The sequence below is a fragment of the Oncorhynchus tshawytscha genome, linkage group LG08, assembly GCF_018296145.1.
Source record: "Oncorhynchus tshawytscha isolate Ot180627B linkage group LG08, Otsh_v2.0, whole genome shotgun sequence".
NCBI lineage: Eukaryota > Metazoa > Chordata > Actinopteri > Salmoniformes > Salmonidae > Oncorhynchus > Oncorhynchus tshawytscha.
In genome coordinates, this window is record NC_056436.1 from 89,532,451 (window position 1) to 89,555,071 (window position 22,621).

At 49.3% G+C, this 22,621-nt stretch overlaps 1 protein-coding gene across 1 annotated transcript; it reads right to left on the reverse strand.

Moving 5' to 3' along the window:
* Window positions 1-1,017: 1,017 nt before the first annotated feature.
* On the reverse strand, window positions 1,018-21,742 carry fgf16 (fibroblast growth factor 16). Its single transcript, XM_042326175.1, has 3 exons — window positions 20,763-21,742; window positions 11,530-11,633; window positions 1,018-3,109 (listed from the first exon to the last, which is right to left on the reverse strand). The coding sequence occupies exons 1-3, from the start codon at window positions 21,034-21,036 to the stop codon at window positions 2,864-2,866; spliced, it is 624 nt and encodes a 207-aa protein (XP_042182109.1). The 5' UTR covers window positions 21,037-21,742; the 3' UTR covers window positions 1,018-2,863.
* Between the last annotated feature and the right edge of the window lie 879 nt (window positions 21,743-22,621).

The window sequence follows — 22,621 nt, forward strand, 5'->3', positions numbered from 1 at the left end:
CTAGTAGTGTAACCTCGCTGTAGTCTAGTGCTGTAACCTCCCTGTAGTCTAGTGGTGTAACCTCCCTGTAGTCTAGTGGTGTAACCTCACTGTAGTCTGGTAGTGTAACCTCACTGTAGTCTGGTAGTGTAACTTCACTGTAGTCTGGTAGTGTAACTTCACTGTAGTCTGGTAGAGTAACCTCACTGTAGTCTGGTAGCGTAACCGCACTGTATTCTGGCAGTGTAACCGCACTGTATTCTGGTAGTGTAACCTCAGTGTAGTGTAACCTCACTGCAGTCTGGTAGTGTAACCTCACTGTAGTCTGGTAGTGTAACCTCACTGTAGTGTAACCTCACTGTTGTCTGGTGGTGTAACCTCACTGTGTTCTGGTAGTGTAACCTCACTGTAGTCTGGTAGTGTAACCTCACTGTAGTCTGGTAGTGTACCCACACTGTAGTCTGATCGTGTAACCTCACTGTAGTCTCGTAGTATTACCTCACTGTAGTGTAACCTCACTGTAGTCTAGTAGCGTAACCTCACTGTATTCTGGTAGTGTAATCTCACTGTAGTGTTACCTCACTGTAGTGTAATCTCACTGTAGTCTAGTAGTGTAATCTCACTGTAGTCTGGTAGTGTAACTTCACTGTAGTCTGGTAGTGTAACCTCACTGTAGTCTAGTAGTGTAACCTCACTGTAGTCTAGTGGTGTAACCTCACTGTGGTCTAGTAGTGTAACCTCACTGTAGTGTAACCTCCCTAGTCTGGTAGTGTAACCTCACTGTAGTCTGGTAGTGTAACCCCGCTGTAGTCTGGTAGTGTAACCTCACTGTAGTCTGGTAGTGTAACCTCACTGTAGTCTGGTAGTGTAACCTCACTGTAGTCTGGTAGTGTAACCTCACTGTAGTCTAGTAGTGTAACCTCACTGTGGTCCAGTAGTGTAACCTCACTGTGGTGTAACCTCCCTAGTCTGGTAGTGTAACCTCACTGTAGTCTGGTAGTGTAACCTCACTGTAGTCTAGTAGTGTAACCTCGCTGTAGTCTGGTAGTGTAACCTTACTGTAGTCTGGTAGTGTAACCTCACTGTAGTCTAGTAGTGTAACCTCACTGTAGTGTAATCTCCCTAGTCTGGTAGTGTAACCTTACTGTAGTGTAACCTCCCTAGTCTGGTAGTGTAACCTCACTGTAGTCTACATACAGCATCTTCTAGTCTTTCTTGATGCCACAACATCTGCTACTATTATGAATGTAAGGATAGTCTGTATCAGAGAGGAGAAGGCTGTTTGGTTGGCCTGCTAGGGGGGCAGTCAATTTGACCATGTAGAGGCAAAGAGTAAGTGCTCTTTCATATTCCTATGTCTTACATTGTCAGATTTTTTCTCTTTGTCTGTTCCTTAAAGTTAGGAACTATCTTTAGTTTGTCTCAATACAAGCCTATTCTTTTCATGATTTCTCATTCATTGTCATAGGTATTTCATTGAACTGCAATCTAGCTGCACCATCCATGTCCTTGACTGTCCTACTGTATTACTGTTTTACATTTTACTGTTTTACATTTATCACATAGTCAATAAGTTTTACATGTATCTCAGCTTATCACATCTCTTTACATTGATCATATTACTTATGTGCCAAGTTCTGCCAACCCTGTTTCACCTGGATACTCCCTCATGGCCAATCTGTCTCCATCACATATACATACAAGGTAGTAGTGTACTCTCTCTCTCTGTCCCAGCTCAGCCCTGACATCACAATGACTAGTCAGAAGATGAGTTCTCTACACGTTGATTTAGAACACTGACATCACAATGACTAGTCAGAAGATGAGTTCTCCTCTACACGTTGATTTAGAACACTCTGACATCACAATGACTAGTCAGAAGATGAGTTCTCCTCTACACGTTGATTTAGAACACTGACATCACAATGACTAGTCAGAAGATGAGTTCTCCTCTACACGTTGATTTAGAACACTCTGACATCACAATGACTAGTCAGAAGATGAGTTCTCTCCACCTTGATTTAGAACACTGACATCACAATGACTAGTCAGAAGATGAGTTCTCTCTACACGTTGCTTTAGAACATTCCGACATTCTCTCAACTTCCATTGGTCAATCCCTCCCTCGCTCCCTGGAGTTCTCTGGTTGCTGTGGTGAATGGCTTGGCTAGAGTAGTGTCCACTGGTCATCTCAGCTAGTCTGATCAACTTTCAATTACTTGTTCATTACTAGTCCTCAGACCCCCTACTCGAACTGATGAGGACTAACCCCAAACCCTTTTTATATTTGCAGTGAATGCTGGTTAATTATCTTATTATGTATAAAAGTGGTTCTCATCAGGAAAAGTCTTTGTCTTCTTCAGGTGGTTAATGGTTCAGGTGGTTTTAACCTGCGGTTATCCCAGGGTGGGTTAGGCAGTCATACAGTCCTGACGCCAGTCCAGTCTCTCTCCCTCCATCTCTCTCTCCTATCCGTTTAGTGAAGAGATTATCTCCTCCGTTCGACTCTGTGCTCTCCTCCAGGGTGAGGTCTTATGGGCCTAATGACACCTCCCTGTAGTAGGACCCCCCCTCTTCTCCTCCTCAGTGGATGGAGAGAAGAGCGTTTCCACTGCTCTGCTCTGACCCCTCTGAGGTCAAACGGCCCTTTTAGAAAGTTAATGTCCAGCAACACAAGCTATGTTTATCTCTCTGGTCGTTGGTCCTCGGAGGAACGGGAGGGTTTTTGGGGGGGCTGGAAGGACAATACATAAACACCGTTGTTGGGGGCTGGAGACAGGGGAGCAAGGTCAGTGGGAGTACTGAGTCCTGTCCTTAGTGCCAAACATCCACCTCTCTCCTCCCTTTCCTCCTCCTCATCCCTCTCTCCCAGGCTCAGCCCTGGTCACCTGTATTGGAACAGATCTCTGTAAGCCTGGGGGATCTTCTCTATCTCCACAGGCCGAGGCAGGAAGTGCGTTAGTTTCTGGTGTTTCTTCGTCCTCCCCCCCTCCCGTGGCGAGCCGTCCTTGTTGAGCGCTACGTAGTAGAAGCGTCCGGTGTCGGTGTGTTTGTAGAGCGTAGAGGCGTATGTGTTGTACCAATTCTCCTCAAACTGCTCTCTGAACACACACTCCGCTGTTAACTTCTTCTGCGGAAGAGAGGGAGAGATGGTTGAGTGTGGTGTCCATACAGTAGCTTCATTAGGATATAATTCATGGATTAGTTCATTTATATTGAATTCACATTTTGCCAACAGTTTGAGGAGCAAACTTCACAGCAATAAATTCACTACACAATAATCAACAACTAAGAAGATAAGATAGGGGTACTAAGGGAGAGAGAAGGTAAGAAGGGGGACTAAGGGAGAGAGAAGGTAAGAATGGGTACTAAGGGAGAGAGAAGGTAAGAAGGGGTACTAAGGGAGAGAGAAGGTAAGAATGGGTACTAAGGGAGAGAGAAGGTAAGAAGGGGTACTAAGGGAGAGAGAAGGTAAGAAGGGGGACTAAGGGAGAGAGAAGGTAAGAAGGGGGGACTAAGAGGAGAGAGAAGGTAAGAAGGGGTACTAAGGGAGAGAGAAGGTAAGAAGGGGTACTAAGGGAGAGAGAAGGTAAGAAGGGGGACTAAGGAGAGAGAAGGTAAGAAGGGGACTAAGGGAGAGAGAAGGTAAGAAGGGGGACTAAGGAGAGAGAAGGTAAGAAGGGGGACTAAGGAGAGAGAAGGTAAGAAGGGGTACTAAGGGAGAGAGAAGGTAAGAAGGGGTACTAAGGGAGAGAGAAGGTAAGAAGGGGTACTAAGGGAGAGAGAAGGTAAGAAGGGGTACTAAGGGAGAGAGAAGGTAAGAAGGGGTACTAAGGGAGAGAGAAGGTAAGAAGGGGGACTAAGGGAGAGAGAAGGTAAGAAGGGGTACTAAGGGAGAGAGAAGGTAATAAGGGGTACTAAGGGAGAGAGAAGGTAATAAGGGGTACTAAGGGAGAGAGAAGGTAAGAAGGGGTACTAAGGGAGAGAGAAGGTAAGAAGGGGTACTAAGGAGAGAGAAGGTAAGAAGGGGACTAAGGGAGAGAGAAGGTAAGAAGGGGACTAAGGAGAGAGAAGGTAAGAAGGGGTACTAAGGGAGAGAGAAGGAGAGAGAGAAGGTAAGAAGGGGTACTAAGGAGAGAGAAGGTAAGAAGGGGACTAAGGGAGAGAGAAGGTAAGAAGGGGTACTAAGGGAGAGAGAAGGTAAGAAGGGGACTAAGGAGAGAGAAGGTAAGAAGGGGGACTAAGGGAGAGAGAAGGTAAGAAGGGGGACTAAGGGAGAGAGAAGGTAAGAAGGGGACTAAGGGAGAGAGAAGGTAAGAAGGGGACTAAGAGAGAGAGAAGGTAAGAAGGGGACTAAGGAGAGAGAAGGTAAGAAGGGGGACTAAGAGAGAGAGAAGGTAAGAAGGGGGACTAAGAGAGAGAGAGAAGGTAAGAAGGGGTACTAAGGGAGAGAGAAGGTAAGAAGGGGACTAAAGGAGAGAGAAGGTAAGAAGGGGGACTAAGAGAGAGAGAAGGTAAGAAGGGGTACTAAGGGAGAGAGAAGGTAAGAAGGGGTACTAAGGGAGAGAGAAGGTAAGAAGGGGGACTAAGAGAGAGAGAAGGTAAGAAGGGGACTAAGGGAGAGAGAAGGTAAGAAGGGGACTAAGGGAGAGAGAAGGTAAGAAGGGGGACTAAGGGAGAGAGAAGGTAAGAAGGGGACTAAAGGAGAGAGAAGGTAAGAAGGGGGACTAAGGGAGAGAGAAGGTAAGAAGGGGTACTAAGGAGAGAGAAGGTAAGAAGGGGTACTAAGGAGAGAGAAGGTAAGAAGGACTAAGAGAGAGAGAAGGTAAGAAGGGGTACTAAGGGAGAGAGAAGGTAAGAAGGGGTACTAAGGGAGAGAGAAGGTAAGAAGGGGGACTAAGAGGGAGAGAAGGTAAGAAGGGGGACTAGAGAGAGAGAGAAGGTAAGAAGGGGTACTAAGGGAGAGAGAAGGTAAGAAGGGGTACTAAAGGAGAGAGAAGGTAAGAAGGGGGACTAAGAGAGAGAGAAGGTAAGAAGGGGTCACTAAGGGAGAGAGAAGGTAAGAAGGGGGACTAAGAGAGAGAGAAGGTAAGAAGGGGGACTAAGGGAGAGAAGGTAAGAAGGGGTACTAAGGGTCAGAAGGTAAGAAGGGGTACTAAGAGAGAGAGAAGGTAAGAAGGGGGTACTAAGGGAGCGAGAAGGTAAGAAGGGGTACTAAGGGGAGCGAGAAGGTAAGAAGGGGGACTAAGAGAGAGAGAGAAGGTAAGAATGGGGACTAAGGGAGAGAGAAGGTAAGAAGGGGTACTAAGGGAGAGAGAAGGTAAGAAGGGGTCACTAAGGGAGAGAGAAGGTAAGAAGGGGTCACTAAGGGGAGAAGGTAAGTGTGGGGACTATTGGTCACGGGGAGAGAAGGTAATAAGGGGTCTAAGGGAGAGAAGGTAATAAGGGGTACTATTGGGAGAGAGAAGGTAATAAGGGGTACTAAGGGAGAGAGAAGGTAAGAAGGGGTACTAAGGGAGAGAGAAGGTAAGAAGGGGTACTAAGGGAGAGAGAAGGTAAGAAGGGGTACTAAGGGAGAGAGAAGGTAAGAAGGGAGAGAAGGTAAGGAGGGGTACTAGGGTAGTGTGTTGTTATTGGTCATAGGGGAGGGTAGTATGTTGTTATTGGTCACAGGGGAGGGTAGTGTGTTTCTATTGGTCACAGGGGAGGGTAGTGTGTTTCTATTGGTCACAGGGGAGGGTAGTGTGTTGTTATTGGTCACAGGGGAGGGTAGTGTGTTGTTATTGGTCACAGGGGAGGGTAGTGTGTTATTGGTTGGTCACAGGGGAGGGTAGTGTGTTGTTATTGGTCACAGGGGAGGGTAGTGTGTTATTGGTCACAGGGGAGGGTAGTGTGTTATTGGTCACAGGGGAGGGTAGTGTGTTGTTATTGGTCACAGGGGAGGGTAGTGTGTTATTGGTCACAGGGGAGGGTAGTGTGTTATTGGTCACAGGGGAGGGTAGTGTGTTGTTATTGGTCACAGGGGAGGGTAATGTGTTTCTATTGGTCACGGGGGAGGGTAGTGTGTGTTTCTATTGGTCACGGGGGAGGGTAGTGTGATGTTATTGGTCACAGGGGAGGGTAGAGTGTTTCTATTGGTCACAGGGGAGGGTAGTGTGTTGTTATTGGTCACAGGGGAGGGTAGTGTGTTTCTATTGGTCACAGGGGAGGGTAGTGTGATGTTATTGGTCACAGGGGAGGGTAGTGTGATGTTATTGGTCACAGGGGAGGGTAGTGTGTTTCTATTGGTCACAGGGGAGGGTAGTGTGTTGTTATTGGTCACAGGGGAGGGTAGTGTGTTTGTTATTGGTCACAGGGGAGGGTAGTGTGTTTCTATTGGTCACAGGGGAGGGTAGTGTGTTGTTATTGGTCACAGGGGAGGGTAGTGTGTTGTTATTGGTCACAGGGGAGGGTAGTGTGTTGTTATTGGTCACAGGGGAGGGTAGTGTGTTGTTATTGGTCACAGGGGAGGGTAGTGTGTTGTTATTGGTCACAGGGGAGGGTAGTGTGTTGTTATTGGTCACAGGGGAGGGTAGTGTGTTATTGGTCACAGGGGGGGGTAGTGTGTTGTTATTGGTCACAGGGGAGGGTAATGTGTTTCTATTGGTCACAGGGGAGGGTAGTGTGATGTTATTGGTCACAGGGGAGGGTAGTGTGTTTCTATTGGTCACAGGGGAGGGTAGTGTGTTGTTATTGGTCATAGGGGAGGGTAGTGTGTTTCTATTGGTCACAGGGGAGGGTAGTGTGTTTCTATTGGTCACAGGGGAGGGTAGTGTGTTGTTATTGGTCACAGGGGAGGGTAGTGTGTTGTTATTGGTCACAGGGGAGGGTAGTGTGTTGTTATTGGTCACAGGGGAGGGTAGTGTGTTGTTATTGGTCACAGGGGAGGGTAGTGTGTTATTGGTCACAGGGGAGGGTAGTGTGTTATTGGTCACAGGGGGGGGTAGTGTGTTGTTATTGGTCACAGGGGAGGGTAATGTGTTTCTATTGGTCACAGGGGAGGGTAGTGTGATGTTATTGGTCACAGGGGAGGGTAATGTGTTTCTATTGGTCACAGGGGAGGGTAGTGTGTTGTTATTGGTCACAGGGGAGGGTAGTGTGATGTTATTGGTCACAGGGGAGGGTAGTGTGTTATTGGTCACAGGGGAGGGTAGTATGTTTCTATTGGTCACGGGGAGGGTAGTGTGATGTTATTGGTCACAGGGGAGGGTAGAGTGTTTCTATTGGTCACAGGGGAGGGTAGAGTGTTTCTATTGGTCACAGGGGAGGGTAGTGTGTTTCTATTGGTCACAGGGGAGGGTAGTGTGATGTTATCGGTCACAGGGGAGGGTAGTGTGTTGTTATTGGTCACAGGGGAGGGTAGTGTGTTATTGGTCACAGGGGAGGGTAGTGTGTTGTTATTGGTCACAGGGGAGGGTAGTGTGATGTTATTGGTCACAGGGGAGGGTAGTGTGTGTTATTGGTCACAGGGGAGGGTAATGTGTTTTATTGGTCACAGGGGAGGGTAGTGTGATGTTATTGGTCACAGGGGAGGGTAGTGTGTTTCTATTGGTCACAGGGGAGGGTGGTGTGTTTTATTGGTCACAGGGGAGGGTGGTGTGTTTCTATTGGTCACGGGGGAGGGTAGTGTGATGTTATTGGTCATAGGGGAGGGTAGTGTGTTGTTATTGGTCACAGGGGAGGGTAGTGTGTTGTTATCGGTCACAGGGGAGGGTAGTGTGTTGTTATTGGTCACAGGGGAGGGTAGTGTGATGTTATTGGTCACAGGGGAGGGTAGTGTGATGTTATTGGCTGGCTAAGGAGTATTGGTGTCTCTGAGGGGTCTTTGGTCTGGTTTGCTAACTACCTCTCTCAAAGAGGTCAGTGTATAAAGTCAAAAAATCTGCTGTCTCAGCCACTGCCCGTCAACAAGGGAGTACCCCAAGGCTCGATCCCAGGCCCCACGCTCTTTCTCAATTTACATCAACAACATAGCTCAGGCAGTAGGAAACTCTCATCCATTTATATGCAGATGATACAGTCTTATACTCAGCTGGCCGCTCCCTGGATATTGTGTTAAATGCTCTACAATAAAGCTGTGTCCAACAAGCTTTCTCTGCCCTTAACCTTGTTCTGAACACCTCCAAAACAAAGGTCATGTGGTTTTGTAAGAAGAATGCTACAGTCGGCCTTTATACAAACAAGCCATTTGCCACACAGGCCTGCCATCATTCACTTTGAACTGGACTGTGTGTTTACAGGCAGTAGGGCCTGCCATCATTCACTTTGAACTGGACTGTGTGTTTACAGGGAGTATCAACAGCACGACTTTAGATCATTAGAACACATTCGCCAAAAGCCATAAAATGCACCTGAATGGATTTCTACAAATATGTAAATACCACCGGAGTCCTCTTACATTTGGGAACTTTACAGTCCTATTGATCGAACAACCATGGAAAGGTAGGCTCTCTCTCCCTCAGTTATACACATCAACAACAACAAGAATAACAACTAATGCTAGCCAGAGCAAGATGAGCTTAAATCTAATGAAGGAACATTAGATAAACCCTATCAAACAGTTTCAGCAAGATGGCTGTCAAAATTGTACTGATAAACGATGGTATCCAAATTTCACTGATAAACGATGGGGAATTGTAGCCTACTCGTCCTTCTGCAGCTTGCCTGCAACCAAGCACCGAAGCTAACTGGCTAACGTTGACTAGCTAGCTACTTCCAGACACAAATGAGAGAACACCTCACTCTGACCATTTTACTCATCGTAGCAGAGCTGGTTAGGATGTTTACATGTTATCTAGAACATTCTTGATTAACTATTACTTTTTTTGTCTGCGTTTACTGCGTTTGTCTGGCCTATATCGAATCTTCCATTCCTCTCAAAAAATTTAGAAAAGGCTGTTGCGCAGCAACTCACTGCCTTCCTGAAGACAAACAATGTATACGAAATGCTTCAGTCTGGTTTTAGACCCCATCATAGCACTGAGACTGCACTTGTGAAGGTGGTAAATGACATTTTAATGGCACCGGACCGAGGCTCTGCATCTGTCCTCGTGCTCCTAGACCTTAGTGCTGCTTTTGATACCATCGATCACCACATTCTTTTGGAGAGATTGGAAACCCAAATTGGTCTACACGGACAAGTTCTGGCCTGGTTTAGATCTTATCTGTCGGAAAGATATCAGTTTGTCTCTGTGAATGGTTTGTCCTCTGACAAATCAACTGTAAATTTCGGTGTTCCTCAAGGTTCAGTTTTAGGACCACTATTGTTTTCACTATATATTTTACCTCTTGGGGATGTCATTCGAAAACATAATGTTAACTTTCACTGCTATGCGGATGACACACAGCTGTACATTTCAATGAAACATGGTGAAGCCCCAAAATTGCCCTTGCTAGAAGCCTGTGTTTCAGACATAAGGAAGCGGATGGCTGCAAACTTTCTACTTTTAAACTCGGACAAAACAGAGATGCTTGTTCTAGGTCCCAAGAAACAAAGAGATCTTCTGTTGAATCTGACAATTAATCTTAATGGTTGTACAGTTGTCTCAAATAAAACTGTGAAGGACCTCGGCGTTACTCTGGACCCTGATCTCTCTTTTGAAGAACATATCAAGACCATTTCAAGGACAGCTTTTTTCCATCTACGTAACATTGCAAAAATCAGAAACTTTCTGTCCAAAAATGACGCAGAAAAATGTATCCATGCTTTTGTCACTTCTAGGTTAAACTACTGCAATGCTCTACTTTCCAACTACCCGGATAAAGCACTAAATAAACTTCAGTTAGTGCTAAATACGGCTGTTAGAATCCTGACTATAACCAAAAGATCATATTACTCCAGTGCTAGCCTCTCTACACTGGCTTCCTGTCAAAGCAAGGACTGATTTCAAGGTTTTACTGCTAACCTACAAAGCATTACATGGGCTTGCTCCTACCTATCTCTCTGATTTGGTCCTGCCGTACATACCTACACGTACGCTACGGTCACAAGACGCAGGCCTCCTAATTGTTCCTAGAATTTCTAAGCAAACAGCTGGAGGCAGGGCTTTCTCCTATAGAGCTCCATTTTTATGGAATGGTCTGCCTACCCATGTGACGCAAACTCGGTCTCAACCTTTAAGTCTTTACTGAAGACTCATCTCTTCAGTGGGTCATATGATTGAGTGTAGTCTGGTCCAGGACTGTGAAGGTGAACGGAAAGGCTCTGGAGCAACGAACCACCCTTGCTGTCTCTGCCTGGCCGGTTCCCCTCTCAGAGTCACTGGCTTACTGGTGCTCTTCCATGTCGTCCCTAGGAGGAGTGCATCACAGACATGATCTTCCTGTCCGGTTTTATGCCCCCCGAGGGCTCGTATGGTGGCTTGTCTCAGTATAGTAAATTGTTGGTCTGTTGATATCCCTCTTGTGGTGTGGGGGTTGTGCTTTGGCAAAGTAGGTGGGGTTATATCCTGCCTGTTTGGCCCTGTCCGGGGGTATCATCGGATGGGGCCACAGTGTCTCCTGACCCCTTCTGTCTCAGCCTCCAGTATTTATGCTGCAGTAGTTTATGTGTCGGGGGGCTAGGGTCAGTCTGTTATATCTGGAGTATTTCTCCTGTCTTATCCGGTGTCCTGTGTGGATTTAAGTATGCTCTCTCTAATTCTCTCTTTCTCTCGGAGGACCTGAGCCCTAGGACTATGCCTCAGGACTACCTGGCATGATGACTCCTTGCTGTCCCCAGTCCACCTGGTTGTGCTGCTGCTCCAGTTTCAACTGTTCTGCCTGCGGCTATGGGCCCCTGACCAGTTCATTGGACGTGCTACCTGTCCCAGACCTGCTGTTTTTGACTCTCTCTCTCTACCGCACCTGTTATCTCTGACTCTGAATGATCGGCTATGAAAAGCCAACTGACATTTACTCCTGAGATGCTGACCTGTTGCACCCTCTACAATCACTGAGATTATTATTATTTGACCCTGCTGATCATTTATGAACATTTGAACATCTTGGCCAAATACTGTTATAATCTCCAACCGGCACAGCCAGAAGAGGACTGGCCACCCCTCATAGCCTGGTTCCTTTCTAGGTTTTTTCCTAGATTCCTGCATTTCTAGGGAGTTTTTCCTAGCCACCGGGCTTCTACATCTGCATTGCTTGCTGTTTGGGGTTTTAGGCTGGGTTTCTGTACAGCACTTTGAGATATCAGCTGATGTAAAAAAGGGCTTTATAAATCAATATGATTGATTGAATAAATAGAGGAGAAGAGGGTGTAGAGGGGAGAGGAGAGGGGAGAGGAGGGAGGAAAGGAGGGAGTAGAGGAGAGGGTGGGGGGTAGAGACGAGGATAGAGGACAGGAGAGTCAAGGAGTGGAGGGAGTAGAGGAGAGGGGTAGAGACGAGGATAGAGGACAGGAGAGTCGAGGAGGGAGGAGAGGCGAGAAGAGGTAGAGGTAGAGGAGAGGAGGGAGTAGAGGAGAGAGGAGAGGAGGAATGTGTAGAGGGGGGTAGAGGAGAGGAGGAGTGTTTAACTTACCGACCCATAGAGCTCTCCTCTCTCGTTCATGCCCAGGTAGAGTCCTGCGTCCACTCCTCTAATACTGACCAGCCCTACAGCCAGACTGATGAACTCTAGGATACCTGGGGAGGACAGAGACAACACCTGTCAGAGATATAGACCAGCCCTACAGCCAGACTGATGAACTCCACGATGGGGAGGACAGACAACACCTGTCAGAGATATAGACCAGCCCTACAGCCAGACTGATGAACTCCACGATGGGGAGGTCAGAGACAACACCTGTCAGAGATATAGACCAGCCCTACAGCCAGACTGATGAACTCCACGATGGGGAGGACAGACAACACCTGTCAGAGATATAGACCAGCCCTACAGCCAGACTGATGAACTCCACGATGGGGAGGACAGACAACACCTGTCAGAGATATAGACCAGCCCTACAGCCAGACTGATGAACTCCACGATGGGGAGGACAGACAACACCTGTCAGAGATATAGACCAGCCCTACAGCCAGACTGATGAACTCCACGATGGGGAGGACAGACAACACCTGTCAGAGATATAGACCAGCCCTACAGCCAGACTGATGAACTCCACGATGGGGAGGACAGAGACAACACCTGTCAGAGATATAGACCAGCCCTACAGCCAGACTGATGAACTCTAGGATACCTGGACAGACAACACCTGTCAGAGATATAGACCAGCCCTACAGCCAGACTGATGAACTCCACGATGGGGAGGACAGAGACAACACCTGTCAGAGATATAGACCAGCCCTACAGCCAGACTGATGAACTCCACGATGGGGAGGACAGAGACAACACCTGTCAGAGATATAGACCAGCCCTACAGCCAGACTGATGAACTCCACGATGGGGAGGACAGAGACAACACCTGTCAGAGATATAGACCAGCCCTACAGCCAGACTGATGAACTCCACGATGGGGAGGACAGAGACAACACCTGTCAGAGATATAGACCAGCCCTACAGCCAGACTGATGAACTCTAGGATACCTGGACAGACAACACCTGTCAGAGATATAGACCAGCCCTACAGCCAGACTGATGAACTCCACGATGGGGAGGACAGACAACACCTGTCAGAGATATAGACCAGCCCTACAGCCAGACTGATGAACTCCACGATGGGGAGGACAGACAACACCTGTCAGAGATATAGACCAGCTCTACAGCCAGACTGATGAACTCTAGGATACCTGGACAGACAACACCTGTCAGAGATATAGACCAGCCCTACAGCCAGACTGATGAACTCCACGATGGGGAGGACAGACAACACCTGTCAGAGATATAGACCAGCTCTACAGCCAGACTGATGAACTCCACGATGGGGAGGACAGACAACACCTGTCAGAGATATAGACCAGCCCTACAGCCAGACTGATGAACTCCACGATGGGGAGGACAGACAACACCTGTCAGAGATATAGACCAGCCCTACAGCCAGACTGATGAACTCTAGGATACCTGGACAGACAACACCTGTCAGAGATATAGACCAGCCCTACAGCCAGACTGATGAACGATGGGGAGGACAGACAACACCTCAGGATACCTGGACAGACAACACCTGTCAGAGATATAGACCAGCCCTACAGCCAGACTGATGAACTCTAGGATACCTGGACAGACAACACCTGTCAGAGATATAGACCAGCCCTACAGCCAGACTGATGAACTCTAGGATACCTGGACAGACAACACCTGTCAGAGATATAGACCAGCTCTACAGCCAGACTGATGAACTCCAGGATACCTGGACAGACAACACCTGTCAGAGATATAGACCAGCCCTACAGCCAGACTGATGAACTCTAGGATACCTGGACAGACAACACCTGTCAGAGATATAGACCAGCCCTACAGCCAGACTGATGAACTCTAGGATACCTGGACAGACAACACCTGTCAGAGATATAGACCAGCCCTACAGCCAGACTGATGAACTCTAGGATACCTGGACAGACAACACCTGTCAGAGATATAGACCAGCCCTACAGCCAGACTGATGAACTCTAGGATACCTGGACAGACAACACCTGTCAGAGATATAGACCAGCTCTACAGCCAGACTGATGAACTCTAGGATACCTGGACAGACAACACCTGTCAGAGATATAGACCAGCCCTACAGCCAGACTGATGAACTCTAGGATACCTGGACAGACAACACCTGTCAGAGATATAGACCAGCCCTACAGCCAGACTGATGAACTCTAGGATGGGGACAGACAACACCTGTCAGAGATATAGACCAGCTCTACAGCCAGACTGATGAACTCCACGATGGGGAGGACAGACAACACCTGTCAGAGATATAGATCAGCTCTACAGCCAGACTGATGAACTCTAGGATACCTGGACAGACAACACCTGTCAGAGATATAGACCAGCTCTACAGCCAGACTGATGAACTCTAGGATACCTGGACAGACAACACATACTAGGTTTGGGCGATATACCGTTTACAGACGGAATGATTGTCAATGATTTCAATAGAAATAGGTGCACGCCACTGCTTATTAAGTAATAGAAGTATAACTAAGTTGTATAATTATAACTAATTATAAGAAATATAATGATAACTCTAAGTTATATTAGTCTAGCTACAGTGGCAAGTGTGTGAACCCTTTGGAATTACCTGGACTTCTGTATAAATTGGTCATAAAATGTGATCTGATCTAAGTCACAACACCAGACAAACCCAGTCTGCTTAAACTAATAACACACAAATTATTATATTTTTCTTGTCGATATTGAATGTGTCATTTAAACATTCACAGTGTAGGTTGTGAATGTATGTGAACCCCTAGGCTAATGACTTCTCCAAAAGATAATTGGAGTCACTATAATATATATAACTATAGGTTATATTAGTATACTGTAACTATAGGTTATATTAGTATACTGTAACTATAATATATATAACTATAGGTTATATTAGTATACTGTAACTATAGGTTATATTAGTATACTGTAACTATAATATATATAACTATAGGTTATATTAGTATACTGTAACTATAGGTTATATTAGTATACTGTAACTATAATATATATAACTATAGGTTATATTAGTATACTGTAACTATAATAAATATAACTATAGGTTATATTAGTATACTGTAACTATAATATATATAACTATAGGTTATATTAGTATACTGTAACTATAATATATATAACTATAGGTTATATTGGTATACTGTAACTATAGGTTATATTAGTATACTGTAACTATAATATGTATACCTATAGGTTGTTATATTAGTACACTGACACACCTACAGGACTCTGCATTGTGTTGCTAACTAGCTAAGTGGCTAGATGTTATATTAGTACACTGACACACCTACAGGACTCTGCATTGTGTTGCTAACTTGCTAAGTGGCTAGATGTTATATTAGTACACTGACACACCTACAGGACTCTGCATTGTGTTGCTAACTAGCTAAGTGGCTAGTGCTTGCAGGCGTGTTACCACTCCACTATGTCTCCCTGTTATGGCTTTGGTGCCGTCAGTACAGATACCAACATGAGCAGCAGCTAAGTTTGGCTACATACCGACCATTAGTGGAATTTCCATGAGAGAGTAACGGTTAATGTGATTGGATGTTCGTTATTTGACTAGGCTTCCTGTATTTGACATTGTGTTGTTATTTCGCTGAACACTAGATGGTTGAATATTATTTTTGGCAGAGAAACGAGGCTACTGAGGCGAGAGAAAAAACTCACCCAAATGTATAGCCCCGTTGGAAAATAAAAATGGGGGAAAAAAGTGAATCGCATTATTATTTGGCGTACCCCCAACGGCATTGGGAATACCTGCTCTCCGATAATGCTGTCAGGGAATGAAACACCAGCTCTCTCTGATCCTCTACGATAATGCGGCCAGGGAATGAAACACCAGCTCTCTCTGATCCTCTACGATAATGCGGCCAGGGAATGAAACATAGCTCTCTCTGATCCTCTACAATAATGCTGTCAGGGAATGAAACACATAGCTCTTTCTGATCCTCTATGATAATGCTGCCAGGGAATGAAACACCAGCTCTCTCTGATTCTCTACGATAATGCTGTCAGGGAATGAAACACCAGCTCTCTCTGATCCTGGCCACCTTTTAATCAAACCCATCTCCTCCCAGCACTGACACCTGCTCTGCATTCTAACCCAAAGTGAAGCCAGAAACAAACACTACCCAACCCTCTCCAGGCCTGTTCCACCCTCCTCAACTCTGTTCATCACTCCTCAGTCCTGTTCAAATGTGTTCAGCCCTCCTCAGCCTTGTTCAAACCTCCTCAGCACTCTGCAGCCCTCCTCAGCACTCTGCAGCCCTCCTCAGCCCTCTCCAGCCCTCCTCAACCCTGTTCAGCCCTCCTCAACCCTGTTCAGTCCTCTCCAGCCCTGTTCAGCCCTCCCCAGTCCTCTCCAGCCCTGTTCAGCCCTCCTCAGTCCTCTCCAGCCCTGTTCAGCCCTCCTCAGTCCTACCCAGTCCAACCCAGTCCTCTCCAGCCCTCCTCAGTTCTCTCCAGCCCTGTTCAGCCCTGTTCAGCCCTCTTCAGTCCTCTCCAGCCCTGTTCAGCCCTCCTAAGTCCTCTCCAGCCCTGTTCAGCCCTCCTCAGTCCTCTTCAGCCCTGTTCAGCCCTCTCCAGTCCTACCCAGTCCTGTTCAGCCCTACTCAGTCCTCTCCAGCCCTGTTCAGCCCTCTACAGACCTCTCCAGACCTCCCAGCCCTCCCCAGTCCTCTCCTGCCCTGTTCAGCCCTCCTCAGCTCTGTTCAGCCCTCCTCAGTCCTCTCCAGCCCTGTTCAGCCCTCCTCAGTCCTCTCCAGCCCTGTTCAGCCCTCCTCAGTCCTCTTCAGCCCTGTTCAGCCCTCTCCAGTCCTATCCAGTCCTGTTCAGCCCTCCTAAGTCCTCTCCAGCCCTGTTCAGCCCTCTCCAGTCCTCCCAGTCCTCTCCAGCCCTCCCAGTCCTCTCCAGCCCTGTTCAGCCCTCCTCAGCCCTGTTCAGCCCTCTCCAGCCCTGTTCAGCCCTCCTCAGTCCTCTCCAGCCCTGTTCAGCCCTCTCCAGACCTCCCTAGCCCTCCCCAGTCCTCTCCTGCCCTGTTCAGCCCTCCTCAGTCCTCTCCAGCCCTGTTCAGCCCTCCTCAGTCCTATTCAGCCCTCTCCAGTCCTACCCAGTCCTCTCCAGCCCTGTTCAGCCCTCCTCAGTCCTCTCCAGCCCTGTTCAGCCCTCCTCAGCCCTGTTCAGTCCTCTCCAGCCCTGTTCAGCCCTCCTCAGTCCTCTTCAGCCCTGTTCAGCCCTCTCCAGTCCTACCCAGTCCTGTTCAGCCCTACTCAGTCCTCTTCAGCCCTGTTCAGCCCTCTCCAGTCCTACCCAGTCCTGTTCAGCCCTCCCCAGTCCTCTCCTGCCCTGTTCAGCCCTCCTCAGCTCTGTTCAGCCCTCCTCAGTCCTCTCCAGCCCTGTTCAGCCCTCCTCAGTCCTCTCCAGCCCTGTTCAGCCCTCCTCAGTCCTCTTCAGCCCTGTTCAGCCCTCTCCAGTCCTATCCAGTCCTGTTCAGCCCTCCTAAGTCCTCTCCAGCCCTGTTCAGCCCTCTCCAGTCCTACCCAGTCCTCTCCAGCCCTCCTCAGTCCTCTCCAGCCCTGTTCAGCCCTCCTCAGCCCTGTTCAGCCCTCTCCAGCCCTGTTCAGCCCTCCCAGTCCTCTCCAGCCCTGTTCAGCCCTCTCCAGACCTCCCTAGCCCTCCCCAGTCCTCTCCAGCCCTGTTCAGCCCTCCTCAGTCCTCTCCAGTTCAGCCCTCCTCAGTCCTATTCAGCCCTCTCCAGTCCTACCCAGTCCTCTCCAGCCCTGTTCAGCCCTCCCAGTCCTCTCCAGCCCTGTTCAGCCCTCCTCAGCCCTGTTCAGTCCTCTCCAGCCCTGTTCAGCCCTCCTCAGTCCTCTCCAGCCCTGTTCAGCCCTCTCCAGACCTCCCTAGCCCTCCCCAGTCCTCTCCAGCCCTGTTCAGCCCTCCTCAGTCCTCTCCAGCCCTGTTCAGCCCCCCTCAGTCCTATTCAGCCCTCTCCAGTCCTACCCAGTCCTCTCCAGCCCTCCTCAGTCCTCTCCAGCCCTGTTCAGCCCTCTCCAGACCTCTCCAGACCTCCCTAGCCCTCCCCAGTCCTCCCCAGCCTTCTCCATACCTCTCCAGACCTCCCTAGCCCTCCCCAGTCATCTCCAGCCCTGTTCAGACCTCTCCAGACCTCCCTAGCCCTCCCCAGTCCTCTCCAGCCCTCTCCAGACCTCCCTAGCCCTCCCCAGTCCTCTCCAGCCCTGTTCAGCCCTCCTCAGTCCTCTTCAGCCCTGTTCAGCCCTCTCCAGTCCTACCCAGTCCTCTCCAGCCCTGTTCAGCCCTCCTCAGTCCTCTCCAGCCCTGTTCAGCCCTCCTCAGCCCTCCAGCCCTGTTCAGCCCTCTCCATCCCTCTCCAGACCTCCCTAGCCCTCCCCAGCCCTCCCTAGCCCTCCCCAGCCCTCCCTAGCCCTCCCAGCCCTCCGCAGTCCTCTCCAGCCCTCTCCAGCCCTCCTCAGTCCCTCCAGCCCTGTTCAGCCATCTCCAGCCCTCCCTAGCCCTCCCAGTCCTCTCCAGCCCTCCCTAGCCCTCCTCAGTCCTCTCCAGCCCTCCCTAGCCCTCCTCAGCCCTCTCCAGCCCTCCCTAGCCCTCCCCAGTCCTCCCTAGCCCTCCCCAGTCCTCCCTAGCCCTCTCCAGCCCTCCCAGCCCTCCCTAGCCCCCCCCAGCCCTCCCTAGCCCTCTCCAGCCCTGTTCAGCCCCCAGCCCTCCCCAGTCCTCCTACCCCTCTCCAGCCCTCCCAGCCCTCCCTAGTCTCCAGCCCTCCCTAGCCCTCTCTAGCCCTCCCTAGCCCTCTCTAGCCCTCCCTAGCCCTCTCTAGCCCTCTCCAGCCCTCCCCAGTCCTCTCCTGCCCTCTCCAGTCCTCCCCAGTCCTCCCTAGCCCTCCCCAGTCATCTCCTGCCCTGTTCAGCCCTGTTCAGACATGTACACCATCGGCTTGTCTTGACTGCAGACCGCCAGCTTTAAACCATCTCTAGATTCTCCCTGGTCATGGTTCAATTTACAGCTATTCTCTCTCTCTCTCTCCCTCCCTCTCCCCCCATCTCTAGATTCTCCCTGGTCATGGTTCAATTTACAGCTATTCTCTCTCTCTCTCCCTCTCCCCCATCTCTAGATTCTCCCTGGTCATGGTTCAATTTACAGCTATTCTCTCTCTCTCTCCCTATCTCTCTCTCTCCCTCCCTCTCCCCCATCTCTAGATTCTCCCTGGTCATGGTTCAATTTACAGCTATTCTCTCTCTCTCTCCCTATCTCTCTCTCTCCCTCCCTCTCCCCCCATCTCTAGATTCTCCCTGGTCATGGTTCAATTTACAGCTATTCTCTCTCTCTCTCTCCCTATCTCTCCCTCCCTCTCCCCCATCTCTAGATTCTCCCTGGTCATGGTTCAATTTACAGCTATTCTCTCCCTCTCTCTCCCTATCTCTCTCTCTCCCTCCCTCTCCCCCATCTCTAGATTCTCCCTGGTCATGGTTCAATTTACAGCTATTCTCTCTCTCTCACTCTCTCAAATCAAATCAAATGTATTTGTCACATACACATGGTTAGCAGATGTTAATGCACCCCCTCTCTCTCTCTGTCCCTCTCCCTCTCCCCATCTCTCTCTCCCTCCATCTCTCTCTCTCCCTCTCCCCCATCTCTCTCCCTCTCTCTCCCCCATCCCTCTCTCTCCCCCATCCCTCTCTCCCCCATCCCTCTCTCTCCCCCATCCCTCTCTCTCCCCCATCCTCTCTCTCCCTCTCTCTCCCCCATCCCTCTCTCTCCCTCTCTCTCCCCCATCCCTCTCTCTCCCCCATCCCTCTCTCTCCCCCATCTCTCCCCCAATCCCTCTCTCTCCCCCATCCCTCTCTCTCCCCCATCTCTCCCCCCATCTCTCTCTCTCCCTCTCTCCCCCATCCCTCTCTCTCCCCCCATCCCTCTCTCTCCCCATCTCTCTCCCCCATCTCTCCTCCTCTCTCTCCCCATCTCTCTCTCCCCATCCCTCTCTCCCCATCCCTCTCTCTCCCCATCCTCTCTCTCTCCCCCATCCCTCTCTCTCCCCCATCCCTCTCTCTCCCCATCTCTCTCTCTCCCTCCATCCCTCTCTCTCCCCATCCCTCTCTCCCCCATCTCTCTCTCTCCCTCTCCCCCATCCCTCTCTCTCCCCCATCCTCTCTCTCCCCCATCTCTCTCTCCCCATCCCTCTCTCTCTCCCATCCCTCTCTCTCCCCCATCCCTCTCTCTCCCCCATCCCTCTCTCTCCCCCATCCCTCTCTCTCCCCCATCCCTCTCTCTCCCCCATCTCTCGCTCTCCCCCCTCTCTCCCCCATCCCTCTCTCTCCCCATCTCTCCCCCATCCCCTCTCTCCCCCATCTCTCCCCCCATCTCTCTCTCTCCCTCTCTCTCTCCCCATCTCTCCCCCCTCTCCCCTCTCCCTCTCTCTCCCCATCTCTCCCCCATCTCTCTCTCTCCCTCTCTCTCCCCATCTCTCTTTCTCTCTCAGGCAGGCAGTGAGCCTAACAGAGTGCTGCACCTGCAGAATGACTGCATGGACATGAGGTGCAGAGAATGTGCATGTTTTCTCCGTGACCTCATGTGTCTGTGATAGTGATTGGAACCACACCTCCAATGATTCGTATTAATAGTAGAATTAGCAGAGAGAGAGCCGGTATGGTCCCTTAGAACCAGTTAAACAGAGAACATGACACGGACCACTGCCTGTCCAGCTCTCTCTCGGGAGCCACCTGCCTGCCGCTCCTGCACCCGCTTAGGGGCATGGTGGCCTGGAGAAGGAAGGCATGTGGCTGTCCTGCTGACTGGATGACACACACCTGAAACCCTTCAGCAAAATGACTAATCATATTCTGAGAAGGCAGACATAATAGGTGTTGAATGGCCTGCATTAAAATCCTTCTGTTACCGGTTAAATATGACACATGTCCTGTTACCGGTTAAATATGACACATCTATATTACTGGGAACGACAGAAAAAAATGCAGCTCAATCATCGCACCCAACGCTTTGGGAAAGGAAAACTGTCAAATAAATAACCAGGTTTCAAATGTAAAAGTTGTTGCAGAAGATGTTGCTCTTGGCCCGTGCAAACAAAACCGCACCAAGTTCACATGCAATTGTTGGACGCTCACCGAATCTGCTGTGGTCCTGTCTTGTCCCGTACACGGTCCCGTTGGGGAATATCTCCAGCTGGAATCCGGTTCGACAGTACAGCTGCCTCCGCCGCAGAATCCCTTTAAGGTGCTCGAAATCCGTCAGCGAGCCTCGCTGTAACCTCCCCTCGATCTGTCCCAGCCTCTCATCCAGTAACCCCGCTGGCGCCTCTGCCAAGGGCATACTTCCTAGTGCGGGGAAACTCTGTAAATCCAAGTCGAGTGTCGCTAGAAAGCCCCCAACCTCCGCCATGGCGCACAACTGACGGGATCTGATAATGCAATTAAAATATCAGTTGAATCAAGGAAGCAACATACAAAGTCAAATCCCATGCGCAGGTATGCTACCCGATGTAATGCGTCATCCAGCCTTTGTTTGTGTCGCTCTGCCACTGTCTCGTCCTGATGCCGCTGTAGGATCACTAGTCTTCTGAACTAACAATTCCAGACAGCTACTCTTCACTTCGGCAGGCTGTAGCAGGACAACCTCCCTGCTCGGCTCTCTGTGGCTTTCTGCTGATAAAACCACCACGGAACCAAGAGCAGGAAACTCTGGTGAGAGTTTGTGGTGCATTGAAATAACGAACAGATTCCGGAATGAAAGCCGCAATCATCGTTAAAACACCGATGGAAGTTGACACAGAGTTGATAAACTACATGTTTCACTGCATCAGGCTACCAATGAGTCCGTTCACAATCCATCCATATAGAACTCTTAAAATAACTCTTCACCGTTTGGACCGCAGGGGGGTGCCTCTATTATCTTCACTCAAAGAAAGTCAAAAAGCCCCGTCCTAATGTCTTTTGCGGATTTCAAACAGAAAATCTCCGTTCAACTCGGTCCCATTTTATAACGGTGCAGGCAGTCAGTCATTAACTCTGTCTTCTGTTCTGAGTGATATTCGAGCCGCTGGAATTTAGAATTGGAAGTTTGGATGAAAGCGTTTATATCCACCTCCTCTCTCTCTCTCTCTAACCTGCCTCTCTCTCTTTCTCTCTGTCTCTCTCTCGCTCTCTCTTTTTCTCTCTCTCTGTCTCTCTCTGCCTCTCTCACTCTGTCTGTCTGTCTGTCTCTCGCTCTCTCTCCTGTCTGTCTGTCTCTCTCTCTCTCTCTCTGTCTGTCTGTCTGTCTGTCTGTCTGTCTCTGCTCTCTCTCTGTCTGTCTGTCTGTCTGTCTGTCTGTCTGTCTGTCTGTCTGTCTGTCTCTCTCTCTCTCTGTCTCTCCTGTCTGTCTGTCTGTCTCTCTGTCCTGTCTCTCTCTCTCTGTCTCTCTCTCTCCTGACTCTCTCTCTCTCTCTGTCTGTCTGTCTGTCTCTCTCTCTGTCTGTCTGTCTGTCTGTCTGTCTGTCTCTCTCTGTCTCTCTGTCTGTCTGTCTGTCTGTCTGTCTGTCTGTCTGTCTGTCTGTCTGTCTGTCTGTCTGTCTCTCTCTCTGTCTGTCTGTCTGTGCTCTCCTGTCTGTCTGTCTGTCTGTCTGTCTGATCTGCTGCTCTCTACATACAGTGCAGAGCTGGTTCTGTCTGTCTGTCTGTCAAGAGGAGACATTGTCTGTCTGTCTGTCTGTCTGTATCATCTTTGATGACAGTTCAACAGCTACACTGAATTTACAAAACATTAGGAACACCTTCCTGATATTGAGTTGCACCCCCTTTTGCCCTCAGAACAGACTCAATTAGTCAGGGAAATTGACTACAATGTTGAGTACAATGCTTGCCCTTCGTGTTCGCTCCCGTACCCGACAATTCTGTATCTCTTTGTGGCTTACTTGTATACAGGTAGATGAGAAAAGCCACGTTCCTGATTGGCAGATGAGTGGCAACACTGATTAGAAGCACCTGCT

Excerpts from the sequence above, each read along its gene's own strand:
- fgf16 (XM_042326175.1), bottom strand. The coding sequence starts at position 21,036 with ATGGCGGAGGTTGGGGGCTTTCTAGCGACACTCGACTTGGATTTACAG. Across the intron at positions 11,634-20,762 it reads ACAGGACCACAGCAGATTCG|GTATCCTAGAGTTCATCAGT; the intron begins GTGAGCGTCCAA and ends TGTCCTCCCCAG. Across the intron at positions 3,110-11,529 it reads GAGGAGAGCTCTATGGGTCG|AAGAAGTTAACAGCGGAGTG; the intron begins GTAAGTTAAACA and ends TCTCTTCCGCAG.